Genomic DNA, 16,158 nt, shown 5'->3' with positions numbered 1-16,158 from the left:
TCACTGACCCTCCCACACTGACCCTCCTCACTGTCCCCCCCTCCCCCACCCCCTCACTGACCCTTCCTCACTGACCCCCCTCCCCAACCCTCCTCCCTGACCCCCCTCACTGACCCCCCCTCACTGACCCCCCTCACACACCCCCTCACCCCTCACTGATCCCCACCCCCTCACTGACCCCCCCCTCACTGACCCCCCCCCACTGACCCCCCTCACACACCCCCCTCACTGATCCCCCTCACTGACCCCCCCCCACTGACCCCCCTCACTGACCCCCCCACCCTGACCCCCCCTCCCTGACCCCCCTCCCCCACCCCCTTACTGACCCTCCCACACTGACCCTCCTCACTGACCCCCCCCCCACCCCCTCACTGACCCTTCCTCACTGACCCCCCTCCCCGACCCTCCTCCCTGACCCCCCCCTCCCTGACCCCCCCTCCCTGACCCCCCCTCCCTGACACCCCCCTCCCTGACACCCCCCTCCCTGACACCCCCCTCCCTGACACCCCCCTCCCTGACACCCCCCTCACTGACACCCCCCTCACTGACACCCCCCTCACTGACACCCCCCTCACTGACACCCCCCTCACTGACACCCCCCTCACTGACACCCCCCTCACTGACACCCCCCTCACTGACACCCCCCTCACTGACACCCCCCTCACTGACCCCCCCCTCACTGACCCCCCCCTCACACACACCCCTCACTGATCCTCACTGACCCCCCTCACTGACCCCCCCCACTGACCCCCCCCTCCCTGACCCCACCCTCTCTGACCAACCCTCCCCAACCCCCCCCACCCCCTCCCCGACCCCCCCCTCCCCGACCCTTCCTCACTGACCCCCCTCCCCGACCCCCCCTCACTGCCCCCCCCTCACAGGGGCCATAGGCAGGGACATCGGGAACTGTTCCGCGTTTGTTTTGGGTTTTGGGCTCTGACTTCACATCAACAACTGACCCCGAGACCGGGAACATGGAAACCTCTCCGTTGCTTAAAGCTCAGCGTAGACGGTTCAGTCAGAATAAAAAACACAGGAATATTTAATGGCCAATGTTTCTGGAATTACCTGCAGGAAGTTTCCCATTAAATAGTTGATGGTAATCCATCCAAACGCTCCCTCATCTTTTCCGGATATAATCCTGGCCCCTCGGAAATTGAATGGAAAGGTTTTGATAAACTCCTCGACTGAAGTCAGAATGTCCTGGGACAGGTTCTGGTTTTGTGACCTGAAAACAGAGGATTCCTGAGGAACTCGGCAATGTCAAAATGTCCAACCTGCTGATCCCATGGATCCCGTCTCCGCTCGGAATCACTGATGCGAGCACACCGAGCTCAGTGTTGCTCTGGAGCCCGAACCGGACCCCAATTTACATTAGGAACCCGGACGGGACCCCATCAATGTTTCAGTGAACTGTGAGGAAAAGACATTGTCCCCCAGGAGCGATTCCGAACGGATCTTTCTATTGAAACAAACTTATTACTTTTTTCTTATAAATTTAGAGTACCCAATTATTTGGATACAATGAAGGGGCCAATCCGCCTGCCCTGCACATCTTTGGGTTGAGGGGTGATTCAGATTCTCATTTAACAGTTAAACTGTTCTTAAAAACAAAGGGCGACATCAGCGGCCATGTTCCTCCTGAAAAGCTGTGCGGCCCGGCTGGTAAATACCGTGAGATTCCCCCGGGACCCACCCGATTCGCAAGCCTCACGGGACCAACCATCCAGTAACCATCCAGCAACCGTCCAGCAACCGTCCAGCAACCGTCCAGCAACCGTCCAGTAACCGTCCAGCAACCGTCCAGTATCCGTCCAGCATCCGTCCAGTAACCGTCCAGTAACCGTCCAGTTACCGTCCAGCAACCGTCCAGCAACCGTCCAGTAACCGTCCAGCAACCGTCCAGCAACCGTCCAGTAACCGTCCAGTAACCGTCCAGTAACCGCCCAGCAACCGTCCAGCAACCGTCCAGTAACCGTCCAGTAACCGCCCAGCAACCGTCCAGCAACCGTCCAGCAACCGTCCAGTAACCGTCCAGTAACCGTCCAGCAACCGTCCAGCAACCGTCCAGCAACCGTCCAGTAACCGTCCAGCAACCGTCCAGCAACCGTCCAGCAACCGTCCAGCAACCGTCCAGCAACCGTCCAGCAACCGTCCAGCAACCGTCCAGTAACCGTCCAGCAACCGTCCAGCAGCCGTCCAGTAACCGTCCAGTTACCGTCCAGCAACCGTCCAGTAACCGTCCAGTAACCGTCCAGTAACCTTGCAGTTACCATCCAGCAACCGTCCAGTAACCGTCCAGCAACCGTCCAGCAACCGTCCAGTAACCGTCCAGCAACCGTCCAGTAACCGTGCAGTTACCATCCAGCAACCGTCCAGCAACCGTCCAGCAACCGTCCAGTAACCGTCCAGTAACCGTCCAGTAACCGTCCAGCAACCGTCCAGTAACCATGCAGTTACCATCCAGCAACCGTCCAGCAACCGTCCAGTGACCGTTCAGTGACCGTCCAGTAACCGTCCAGCAACCGTCCAGCAACCGTCCAGTAACCATGCAGTTACCATCCAGCAACCGTCCAGCAACCGTCCAGTAACCATCCAGTAACCGTCCAGTAACCGTCCAGTAACCATCCAGTGACCATTCAGTGACCGTCCAGTAACCGTCCAGTGACCATTCAGTGACCATTCAGTGACCGTCCAGTAACCGTCCAGTAACCGTCCAGTAACCGTCCAGCAACCATACAATGACAATCCAGTGACCGTCCAGTGACCGTCCAGTAACCGTCCAGCAACCGTCCAGCAACCGTCCAGCAACCATCTAGCGACCATCTAGCGACCATCCAGCGACCATCCAGCGACCATCCAGCGACCATCCAGCGACCATCCAGTAACCGTCCTGTAACCATCTAGTAACCATCCAGTAACCGTCCTGTAACCATCCAGTAACCATCCAGTAACCATCCAGTAACCATCCAGTGACCGTACAGTAACCATCTAGTAACCATCCAGTGACCGTGCAGTAACCATCCAGTAACCATCCAGTGACCGTCCAGCAACCGTCCAGCAACCGTCCAGTAACCGTCCAGTAACCATTCAGTGACCATTCAGTAACCGCCCAGTAACCATACAAAGACAATCCAGTAACCATCCAGTAACCATCCAGCAACCATCTAGCGACCGTCCAGTAACCATCCAGTAACCGCCCTGTAGCCATCTAGTAACTGTCCAGTAACCGTCCAGTAACCGTCCAGTAACCATCTAGTGACCGTCCAGTAAACGTCCAGTAACCGTCCAGCAACCGTCCAGTAACCATCTAGTGACCATCCAGTAACCGTCCAGTAACCGTCCAGTAACCGTCCAGTAACCATCCAGCAACCATCTAGTGACCATCCAGTAACCGTCCAGTAACCGTCCATCAACCGTCCAGTAACCGTCCAGCAACCATCTAGTGACCATCCAGTAACCGTGCAGTTACCATCCAGCAACCGTCCAGTAACCGTCCAGCAACCGTCCAGCAACCGTCCAGTAACCATGCAGTTACCATCCAGCAACCGTCCAGCAACCGTCCAGTAACCGTCCAGTAACCGTCCAGTAACCACCCAGCAACCGTCCAGTAACCATGCAGTTACCATCCAGCAACCGTCCAGCAACCATCCAGTAACCGTCCAGTAACCGTCCAGCAACCGTCCAGTAACCGTCCAGTAACCGTCCAGCAACCGTCCAGTAACCGTCCAGCAACCGTCCAGTAACCGTCCAGTGACCATTCAGTGACCATTCAGTGACCGTCCAGTAACCGTCCAGTAACCATACAATGACAATCCAGTGACCGTCCAGTAACCATCCAGTAACCATACAATGACAATCCAGTGACCGTCCAGTAACCATCCAGCAACCATCCAGCAACCGTCCAGCAACCGTCCAGCAACCATCCAGTAACCGCCCAGCAACCGTCCAGCAACCATCCAGTAACCGCCCAGCAACCATCCAGTAACCGCCCAGCAACCATCCAGTAACCGCCCAGCAACCATCCAGTAACCGCCCAGCAACCGTCCAGTAACCATCCGGTAACCACCCGTTAACCGTCCAGGAACCGTCCAGGAACCGTCCAGTAACCGCCCAGTGACTGTCCAGCGACCGTCCAGTGACCGTCCAGTAACCATCCACTGACCGTCCAGAAACCGACCAGTAACCATCCAGTAACCATCCAGTAACCGTCCAGTAACCGTCCAGTAACCATCCAGTAACCATCCAGTAACCATCCAGCGACCATCCAGTAACCATACAATGACAATCTAGCGACCATCCAGTAACCGTCCAGTAACCATCCAGTAACCATCCAGTAACCATCCAGTAACCGTCCTGTAACCATCTAGTAACCATCCAGTGACCGTGCAGTAACCATCCAGTAACCATCCAGTAACCGTCCAGTAACCGTCCAGTAACCATCCAGCGACCATCCAGTAACCATCCAGTAACCGTCCTGTAACTATCCAGTGACCGTCCAGTAACCATCCAGCAACCGTCCAGCAACCGTCCAGCAACCGTCCAGCAACCATCCAGTAACCGCCCAGCAACCATCCAGTAACCGCCCAGCAACCATCCAGTAACCATCCGGTAACCATCCGTTAACCGTCCAGAAACCGTCCAGGAACCGTCCAGGAACCGTCCAGTAACCGTCCAGTAACCGTCCAGTAACCATCCGGTAACCATCCGTTAACCGTCCAGAAACCGTCCAGGAACCGTCCAGCGACCGTCCAGTGACCGTCCAGTAACCATCCACTGACCATCCAGAAACCGACCAGTAACCGTCCAGTAACCGTCCAGTAACCGTCCAGTAACCATCCAGCGACCATCCAGCGACCATCCAGCGACCATCCAGCGACCATACAATGACAATCCAGTGACCATCCAGAAACCGTCCAGTAACCATCCAGCAACCATCTAGCGACCATCCAGTAACCGTCCAGTAACCGTCCAGTAACCATCCAGTAACCATCCAGTAACCGTCCTGTAACCATCTAGTAACCATCCAGTGACCGTGCAGTAACCATCCAGTAACCGTCCAGTAACCATCCAGTAACCGTCCAGTAACCGTCCTGTAACTATCCAGTGACCGTACAGTAACCATCTAGTAACCATCCAGTGACCGTGCAGTAACCAACCAGTAACCATCCAGCAACCGACCAGTAACCGTCCAGTAACCATCCAGTAACCATCCAGTAACCATCCAGCGACCATCCAGTAACCATACAATGACAATCCAGTAACCGTCCAGCAACCGTCCAGTAACCATCCAGTAACCGCCCAGCAACCATCCAGTAACCGCCCAGCAACCATCCGGTAACCATCCGGTAACCGTCCGGTAACCGTCCGGCAACCGTCCGGCAACCGTCCAGGAACCGTCCAGTAACCGTCCAGTAACCGTCCAGTAACCCCCCAGTGACCGTCCAGTAACCATCCACTGACCATCCAGAAACCGACCAGTAACCATCCAGTAACCATCTAGCGACCATCCAGCGACCATCCAGCGACCATCCAGTAACCGTCCTGTAACCATCTAGTAACCATCCAGTAACCGTCCTGTAACCATCCAGCAACCATCTAGCGACCATCCAGCGACCATCCAGCGACCATCCAGTAACCGTCCTGTAACCATCCAGTGACCGTGCAGTAACCATCCTGTAACCATCCAGTAACCGCCCAGTAACCATCCAGTAACCATCCAGTAACCATCCAGCAACCATCTAGCGACCATCCAGCGACCATCCTGTAACCGTCCTGTAACCATCTAGTAACCATCCAGTGACCGTGCAGTAACCATCCAGTAACCGTCCAGCAACCGTCCAGCAACCGTCCAGTAACCGTCCAGTAACCGTCCAGCAACCGTCCAGTAACTGTCCAGTAACCATCCAGCAACCGTCCAGCAACCGTCCAGCAACCGTCCAGTAACCATTCAGTGACCATTCAGTGACCATCCAGTAACCGCCCAGTAACCATACAATGACAATCCAGTAACCATCCAGTAACCATCCAGCAACCATCTAGCGACCGTCCAGTAACCATCCAGTAACCGCCCTGTAGCCATCTAGTAACCGTCCAGTATCCGTCCAGTAACCATCTAGTGACCATCCAGTAACCGTCCAGCAACCGTCCAGTAACCATAGAGTTACCATCCAGTAACCGTCCAGTAACCGTCCAGTAACCATCTAGTGACCATCCAGCAACCGTCCAGCAACCGTCCAGTAACCGTCCAGTAACCATCCAGCAACCGTCCAGCAACCGTCCAGTAACCATTCAGTGACCATTCAGTGACCATCCAGTAACCGCCCAGTAACCATACAATGACAATCCAGTAACCATCCAGTAACCATCCAGCAACCATCTAGCGACCGTCCAGTAACCATCCAGTAACCGCCCTGTAGCCATCTAGTAACCGTCCAGTATCCGTCCAGTAACCATCTAGTGACCGTCCAGTAAACGTCCAGTAACCGTCCAGCAACCGTCCAGTAACCATAGAGTTACCATTCAGTAACTGTCCAGCAACCGTCCAGTAACCATAGAGTTACCATCCAGTAACCGTCCAGTAACCGTCCAGTAACCATCTAGTGACCATCCAGTAACCGTCCAGTAACCGTCCAGCAACCGTCCAGTAACCATAGAGTTACCATCCAGTAACCGTCCAGTAACCGTCCAGTAACCATCCAGCAACCATCTAGTGACCATCCAGTATCCGTCCAGTAACTGTCCAGTAATCGTCCAGCAATCGTCCAGTAACGTCCAGCAATCGTCCAGTAACGTCCAACAACCATCCAGCAACCATCTAGCGACCGTCCAGTAACCGTCCAGTAACCGCCCTGTAGCCATCTAGTAACCGTCCAGTAACCGTCCAGTAACCGTCCAGTACCGTCCAGTAAACGTCCAGTAACCATCTAGTGACCATCCAGTAACCGTCCAGTAACCGTCCAGTAACCATCCAGCAACCATCTAGTGACCATCCAGTAACCGTCCAGTAACCGTCCAGTAACCATCCAGCAACCATCTAGCGACCATCCAGCGACCATCCAGCGACCATCCAGCGACCATCCAGCGACCATCCAGTAACCGTCCTGTAACCATCTAGTAACCATCCAGTAACCGTCCTGTAACCATCCAGTAACCATCCAGTAACCATCCAGTAACCATCCAGTGACCGTACAGTAACCATCTAGTAACCATCCAGTGACCGTGCAGTAACCATCCAGTAACCATCCAGTGACCGTCCAGCAACCGTCCAGCAACCGTCCAGTAACCGTCCAGTAACCATTCAGTGACCATTCAGTGACCATCCAGTAACCGCCCAGTAACCATACAATGACAATCCAGTAACCATCCAGTAACCATCCAGCAACCATCTAGCGACCGTCCAGTAACCATCCAGTAACCGCCCTGTAGCCATCTAGTAACTGTCCAGTAACCGTCCAGTAACCGTCCAGTAACCATCTAGTGACCGTCCAGTAAACGTCCAGTAACCGTCCAGCAACCGTCCAGTAACCATCTAGTGACCATCCAGTAACCGTCCAGTAACCGTCCAGTAACCGTCCAGTAACCATCCAGCAACCATCTAGTGACCATCCAGTAACCGTCCAGTAACCGTCCATCAACCGTCCAGTAACCGTCCAGCAACCATCTAGTGACCATCCAGTAACCGTGCAGTTACCATCCAGCAACCGTCCAGTAACCGTCCAGCAACCGTCCAGCAACCGTCCAGTAACCATGCAGTTACCATCCAGCAACCGTCCAGCAACCGTCCAGTAACCGTCCAGTAACCGTCCAGTAACCACCCAGCAACCGTCCAGTAACCATGCAGTTACCATCCAGCAACCGTCCAGCAACCGTCCAGTAACCGTCCAGTAACCGTCCAGCAACCGTCCAGTAACCGTCCAGTAACCGTCCAGTAACCGTCCAGCAACCGTCCAGTAACCGTCCAGCAACCGTCCAGTAACCGTCCAGTGACCATTCAGTGACCGTCCAGTAACCGTCCAGTAACCATACAATGACAATCCAGTGACCGTCCAGTAACCATCCAGTAACCATACAATGACAATCCAGTGACCGTCCAGTAACCATCCAGCAACCATCCAGCAACCGTCCAGCAACCGTCCAGCAACCATCCAGTAACCGCCCAGCAACCGTCCAGCAACCATCCAGTAACCGCCCAGCAACCATCCAGTAACCGCCCAGCAACCATCCAGTAACCGCCCAGCAACCATCCAGTAACCGCCCAGCAACCGTCCAGTAACCATCCGGTAACCACCCGTTAACCGTCCAGGAACCGTCCAGGAACCGTCCAGTAACCGCCCAGTGACTGTCCAGCGACCGTCCAGTGACCGTCCAGTAACCATCCACTGACCGTCCAGAAACCGACCAGTAACCATCCAGTAACCATCCAGTAACCGTCCAGTAACCGTCCAGTAACCATCCAGTAACCATCCAGTAACCATCCAGCGACCATCCAGTAACCATACAATGACAATCTAGCGACCATCCAGTAACCGTCCAGTAACCATCCAGTAACCATCCAGTAACCATCCAGTAACCGTCCTGTAACCATCTAGTAACCATCCAGTGACCGTGCAGTAACCATCCAGTAACCATCCAGTAACCGTCCAGTAACCGTCCAGTAACCATCCAGCGACCATCCAGTAACCATCCAGTAACCGTCCTGTAACTATCCAGTGACCGTCCAGTAACCATCCAGCAACCGTCCAGCAACCGTCCAGCAACCGTCCAGCAACCATCCAGTAACCGCCCAGCAACCATCCAGTAACCGCCCAGCAACCATCCAGTAACCATCCGGTAACCATCCGTTAACCGTCCAGAAACCGTCCAGGAACCGTCCAGGAACCGTCCAGTAACCGTCCAGTAACCGTCCAGTAACCATCCGGTAACCATCCGTTAACCGTCCAGAAACCGTCCAGGAACCGTCCAGCGACCGTCCAGTGACCGTCCAGTAACCATCCACTGACCATCCAGAAACCGACCAGTAACCGTCCAGTAACCGTCCAGTAACCGTCCAGTAACCATCCAGCGACCATCCAGCGACCATCCAGCGACCATCCAGCGACCATACAATGACAATCCAGTGACCATCCAGAAACCGTCCAGTAACCATCCAGCAACCATCTAGCGACCATCCAGTAACCGTCCAGTAACCGTCCAGTAACCATCCAGTAACCATCCAGTAACCGTCCTGTAACCATCTAGTAACCATCCAGTGACCGTGCAGTAACCATCCAGTAACCGTCCAGTAACCATCCAGTAACCGTCCAGTAACCGTCCTGTAACTATCCAGTGACCGTACAGTAACCATCTAGTAACCATCCAGTGACCGTGCAGTAACCAACCAGTAACCATCCAGCAACCGACCAGTAACCGTCCAGTAACCATCCAGTAACCATCCAGTAACCATCCAGCGACCATCCAGTAACCATACAATGACAATCCAGTAACCGTCCAGCAACCGTCCAGTAACCATCCAGTAACCGCCCAGCAACCATCCAGTAACCGCCCAGCAACCATCCGGTAACCATCCGGTAACCGTCCGGTAACCGTCCGGCAACCGTCCGGCAACCGTCCAGGAACCGTCCAGTAACCGTCCAGTAACCGTCCAGTAACCGTCCAGTAACCCCCCAGTGACCGTCCAGTAACCATCCACTGACCATCCAGAAACCGACCAGTAACCATCCAGTAACCATCTAGCGACCATCCAGCGACCATCCAGCGACCATCCAGTAACCGTCCTGTAACCATCTAGTAACCATCCAGTAACCGTCCTGTAACCATCCAGCAACCATCTAGCGACCATCCAGCGACCATCCAGCGACCATCCAGTAACCGTCCTGTAACCATCCAGTGACCGTGCAGTAACCATCCTGTAACCATCCAGTAACCGCCCAGTAACCATCCAGTAACCATCCAGTAACCATCCAGCAACCATCTAGCGACCATCCAGCGACCATCCTGTAACCGTCCTGTAACCATCTAGTAACCATCCAGTGACCGTGCAGTAACCATCCAGTAACCGTCCAGCAACCGTCCAGCAACCGTCCAGTAACCGTCCAGTAACCGTCCAGCAACCGTCCAGTAACTGTCCAGTAACCATCCAGCAACCGTCCAGCAACCGTCCAGCAACCGTCCAGTAACCATTCAGTGACCATTCAGTGACCATCCAGTAACCGCCCAGTAACCATACAATGACAATCCAGTAACCATCCAGTAACCATCCAGCAACCATCTAGCGACCGTCCAGTAACCATCCAGTAACCGCCCTGTAGCCATCTAGTAACCGTCCAGTATCCGTCCAGTAACCATCTAGTGACCATCCAGTAACCGTCCAGCAACCGTCCAGTAACCATAGAGTTACCATCCAGTAACCGTCCAGTAACCGTCCAGTAACCATCTAGTGACCATCCAGCAACCGTCCAGCAACCGTCCAGTAACCGTCCAGTAACCATCCAGCAACCGTCCAGCAACCGTCCAGTAACCATTCAGTGACCATTCAGTGACCATCCAGTAACCGCCCAGTAACCATACAATGACAATCCAGTAACCATCCAGTAACCATCCAGCAACCATCTAGCGACCGTCCAGTAACCATCCAGTAACCGCCCTGTAGCCATCTAGTAACCGTCCAGTATCCGTCCAGTAACCATCTAGTGACCGTCCAGTAAACGTCCAGTAACCGTCCAGCAACCGTCCAGTAACCATAGAGTTACCATTCAGTAACTGTCCAGCAACCGTCCAGTAACCATAGAGTTACCATCCAGTAACCGTCCAGTAACCATCTAGTGACCATCCAGTAACCGTCCAGTAACCGTCCAGCAACCGTCCAGTAACCATAGAGTTACCATCCAGTAACCGTCCAGTAACCGTCCAGTAACCATCTAGTGACCATCCAGTAACCGTCCAGTAACCGTCCAGTAACCATCCAGCAACCATCTAGTGACCATCCAGTAACCGTCCAGTATCCGTCCAGTAACCGTCCAGTAATCGTCCAGCAATCGTCCAGTAACTGTCCAGTAATCGTCCAGCAATCGTCCAGTAACGTCCAGCAATCGTCCAGTAACGTCCAACAACCATCCAGCAACCATCTAGCGACCATCTAGCGACCGTCCAGTAACCGTCCAGTAACCGCCCTGTAGCCATCTAGTAACCGTCCAGTAACCGTCCAGTAACCGTCCAGTACCGTCCAGTAAACGTCCAGTAACCGTTCCGCAACCGTCCAGTAACCATAGAGTTACCATTCAGTAACCGTCCAGCAACTGTCCAGTAACCATAGAGTTACCATACCAGTAACCGTCCAGTAACCATCCAGCAACCATCTAGCGACCGTCCAGTAACCATCCAGTAACCATCCAGTAGCCGCCCTGTAGCCATCTAGTAACCGTCCAGTAACCGTCCAGTAACCGTCCAGTAACCATAGAGTTACCATTCAGTAACCGTCCAGCAACCGTCCAGTAACCATAGAGTTACCATACCAGTAACCGTCCAGTAACCATCCAGTAACCATCCAGCAACCATCTAGCAACCATCCAGTAACCGTCCAGCAACCGTCCAGCAACCGTCCAGTAACCATAGAGTTACCATCCAGTAAACGTCCAGTAACCATCCAGCAACCATCTAGTGACCATCCAGTAACCGTCCAGTAACCGTCCAGCAACCGTCCAGTATCCGTCCAGTAATCGTCCAGTAATCGTCCAGCAATCGTCCAGTAACGTCCAGCAACCGTCCAGCAACCGTCCAGCAACCGTCCAGTAACCGTCCAGTAACCATCCAGTAACCATCCAGTAACCGTCCAGTGACCGTCCAGTAACCGTCCAGTAACCATCCAGTGACCGTCCAGTAACCATCCAGTGACCGTGCAGTAACTGTCCAGTAACCGTCCAGTAACCATCCAGTAACCGTCCTTTAACCATCTAATAACCATCCAGTGACCGTCCAGTAACCATCCAGTAACCGTCCTGTAACCAACTAGTAACCATCCAGTAACCGTACAGTAACTGTCCAGTAATCTTTTTAAAAATTATTTATTTAAAAAAAAAAATTTAGAGTACCCAATTCATTTTTCCAATTCAGGGGCAATTTAGCGTGTCCAATCCACCTAACCTGCACATCTTTGGGTTGTGGGGGTGAAACCCACGCAGACACGGGGAGAATGTGCAAACTCCACACGGACAGTGACCCAGAGCCGGGATCGAACCTGGGACCTTGGCGCCGTGAGGCAGCAGTGCTAACCATTGCGCCACCGTGCTGCCCACTGTCCAGTAACCATCCAGTAACCATCCAGTAACCGTCCAGTAACCATCCAGTGACCGTGCAGTAACCATACAGTAACCGTACAGTAACCGTACAGTAACCATCCAGCAACCATCCAGTGACCATCCAGTGACCATCCAGTGACCGTGCAGTAACCATACAGTAACCATTCAGTAACCATCCAGCAACCGTTCAGTAACTGTCTAGTAGCCATACAGCAACAATACAGCAACAATACAGCAACAATACAGCAACAAAACAGTAACAATACAGTAACAATACAGGAGCAGTCCAGTAACCCTACACTACGGGCATACACTAGAATTCAGTATAAAAGTAAAAAGAATGGGAACTTGTCCGAAAGGTACAGTGACGGCCATGGAGGAGTTTAAACAGCATATCGGCTGGAAAATCAGCTGGGCTTTGGCAGCGAGAGGAGTTCATGGAATGTTTTTGAGATAATTTCCTAGAACAGCACATTCTGGAACCAACCAGGGGGCAGGTTACACTTGACCTGGTATTGTGCAATATTACTAATAATGATCTTTATTATTGTCACAAGTAGGCTTACATTAACACTGCAATGAAGTTACTATGAAAAGCCCCTAGTCGCCACAATCCAGCGCCTGTTCGGGTACACAGAGGGAGAATTCAGAATGTCCAATTCACCGAACAGCACGTCTAATGAAATAGAATTAATTGATAACCTTTTAGCGAAGGCGCTCCTTGGCAGCAGCGATCATAATATTTTACATTCCGTTTGAGCGAGAGAAAAGTGGGTCCAAAAGGAGTATTTTAAACTTAAATAAGGAGAATTATGAGAGTACGAAAGCAGAGTTATTGAAAGTGAATTAGCAAATTAAAGGACAAGCCCATGGAGATAGAGTGGCAGATATTTAAGAGAATGTTCCGAATACACAGAATAGATACGTTCAAACAAGAAAGAAAGATTTCCAATCTGTACTTAACTAAAACAATTAAAGACAGTATCAAAGAAAATGCATATAATTGCGCACAGATAGATGGTAGGTCAGAAGATTGGATAAAATGCATAAAACTGCAAAGGATGCCTAAAAGATGAATTGAGGAAGGAAAAATTATAGTATGAGAGAAAGCTAGTTAGAAATCTAAAGACAGATAGTAAAACTTTCTGTAGGTATTTAAAAAGGAATAGTTAACATAGTAGCACTGGTCCTTTGGAAAGTGTCGTAATGGGAAATACGGAAATGACACAGATATTCCGCAATCACAGAAAGACAAAAACACGGAATTGTTACGGTGCAGAATGAGGCCCCTCCTGTCTGCACCAACTCTCCAAACGAGCACCATTGCCCTGCCTTACCCCTGTACCCCTGCACATTATTTGAATCGAAACAATCATCTCATCCCCTCTGGAATACCCCAATTGAACCTGCCTCCACCGCACTTCCAGACAGTGCAATTCAGACCCAAACCACTCAGTGGGAAAAGGGTTTTCTCACAAATCACTTTAAATCTGTGCCCTCTCGTTTTTGATCCTTTTCCAAGCGAGAATATTTTCTCCTTATCTACTCTGTCCAGCCCTCTCATGATTTTTAACATCTTTATCAAGTATCGTCTTAGCCCTTTTCTCTCCCAGGCGTTCAGTCCCAACCTCCACAATCTACCCTCATAGATTCCCTGGAACCATCCTTGTAAACCTCTCCTGCTCTCTCTCCAATGTGTTCACATCCTTCCTATAGTGTAGCGCCCAGAACTGTGCACAATAAGACAGCTGAGGTCTAACTAGTGTCTTGTATAAGTTCAGCATCGCCTCCTTGCTTTGCCCTCCAAGCCCCAATAACAAAGCCCAGAATACTGGGTTCAATCTAACCAAAATGTTTTAAAAAATATTTTTTAAAAATAAATTTTTTAAAATTTTAATTTTAATTAATTGACGCAATGTCAGTTAGAGGGGTGCAGTGCTCTGACTGTGAGATGTGGCAGGTCCGGGAGGCTTCCAGCGTCCCGGATGGCTTCATCTGCAGAATGTGCACCCAACTGGAGCTCCTCACAGACCGCATGGTTCGGTTGGAGCAGCAATTGGATGCACTTAGGAGCATGCAGGTGGCGGAAAGCGTCATAGATCGCAGTTATGTAAATGTGGTCACACCCAAGGTGCAGGCAGAGAAATGGGTGACCACCAGAAAGGGCAGGCAGTCAGTGCAGGAATCCCCTGTGGTTGTCCCCCTCTCGAACAGATATACCCCTTTGGATACTGTCGGGGGGGATAGCCTATCAGGGGAAAACAGCAGCAGCCAGAGCAGTGGCACTACGGCTGGCTCTGATGTTCAGAAGGGAGGGTCAAAGCGCAGAAGAGTAATAGTAATAGGGGACTCTATAGTCAGGGGCACAGATAGGCGCTTCTGTGGACGTGAAAGAGACTCCAGGATGGTATGTTGCCTCCCTGGTGCCAGGGTCCAGGATGTCTCCGAACGGGTAGAGGGCATCCTGAAGGGGGAGGGCAAACAGGCAGAGGTCGTTGTACATATTGGTACTAACGACATAGGCAGGAAGGGGCATGAGGTCCTGCAGCAGGGGTTCAGGGAGCGAGGGTCTGGGGGGGGGGGCGAGGGTCTGGAACGCGCTGCCTGGGAGGGTGGTGAGGGTCTGGAACACACTGCCTGGGAGGGTGGTGACGGTCTGAAACGCGCTGCCTGGGGGGGGGGGGCGAGGGTCTGGAACGCACTGCCTGGGAGGGTGGTGAGGGTCTGGAACACACTGCCTGGGAGGGGGGTGAGGGTCTGGAACACACTGCCTGGGAGGGGGGTGAGGGTCTGGAACACACTGCCTGGGAGGGTGGTGAGGGTCTGGAACGCGCTGCCTGGGAGGGGGGTGAGGGTCTGGAATGCGCTGCCTGGGAGGGGGGTGAGGGTCTGGAACACACTGCCTGGGAGGGGGGTGAGGGTCTGGAACACATTGCCTGGGAGGGTGGTGAGGGTCTGGAACGCGCTGCCTGGGAGGGGGGTGAGGGTCTGGAACACATTCCCTGGGAGGGTGGTGAGGGTCTGGAATGCGCTGCCTGGGAGGGGGGTGAGGGTCTGGAACGCACTGCCTGGGAGGGGGGTGAGGGTCTGGAACGCGCTGCCTGGGAGGGGGGTGAGGGTCTGGAACGCGCTGCCTGGGAGGGTGGTGAGGGTCTGGAACGCTCTGCCTGGGAGGGTGGTGAGGGTCTGGGACACACTGCCTGGGAGGGGGGTGAGGGTCTGGAACACACTGCCTGGGAGGGGGGTGAGGGTCTAGAACACACTGCCTGGGAGGGGGGTGAGGGTCTGGAACACACTGCCTGGGAGGGGGGTGAGGGTCTGGAACACGCTGCCTGGGAGGGTGGTGAGGGTCTGGAACGCGCTGCCTGGGAGGGTGGTAGAGGCGGGTTGCCTCACATCCTTCAACAAGTACCTGGGTGAGTACTTGGCACGTCACAACGTTCCAGGCTCTGGGCCAAGTGATGGCCAATGGGATTAGGATTGGCAGGTCAGGGGTTTTCATGCGTCAGTGCCGACTCGATGGGCCGAACAGCCTTTCCTGCACGGTATTTTTTGGTGATTCTGTGATTTTATAAAGTGCCACATCTGAGGTTATTGCAGGACATCTGCAATTTCCAATCCTCTGGCTCCTCCCCGGAGTCTGGAGCAGATGGGAAGATTATGACCAGCACCCCCTGCAATTTCCACTCTCACTTCCTTCAATATCCTTGGACGCATCATCTGGTCCTGGTGCCTTGTCAGCCCCTGGCCTGTGAGATTTGCTGATGCAGTCAGCTGACTGCCTCCCTCAAACGTTCCATGATCAGCTGCTCCACATGTCCCGAGATGAGGAAGTGGCTGTGGTCCCTGTGGGTGTGGTACC

The 16,158-nt window shown here is 53.2% G+C and overlaps 1 protein-coding gene across 6 annotated transcripts in view; it reads right to left on the bottom strand.

The window, feature by feature from the left end:
• Positions 1–16,158, bottom strand: part of entpd1 (ectonucleoside triphosphate diphosphohydrolase 1) — a 301,969-nt gene that overhangs the window by 27,562 nt on the left and 258,249 nt on the right. For all 6 annotated transcript variants that reach the window (XM_072479775.1, XM_072479779.1, XM_072479780.1 and 3 more), the window contains one exon: positions 1,069–1,228. In XM_072479775.1, coding sequence (XP_072335876.1) covers positions 1,069–1,228 — 160 coding nt within the window. The remainder of the gene's footprint in view (positions 1–1,068; positions 1,229–16,158) is intronic.

Source organism: Scyliorhinus torazame, chromosome 16, assembly GCF_047496885.1.
Source record: "Scyliorhinus torazame isolate Kashiwa2021f chromosome 16, sScyTor2.1, whole genome shotgun sequence".
Lineage (NCBI taxonomy): Eukaryota > Metazoa > Chordata > Chondrichthyes > Carcharhiniformes > Scyliorhinidae > Scyliorhinus > Scyliorhinus torazame.
This window is presented reverse-complemented; position numbering and strand designations above follow the sequence as displayed.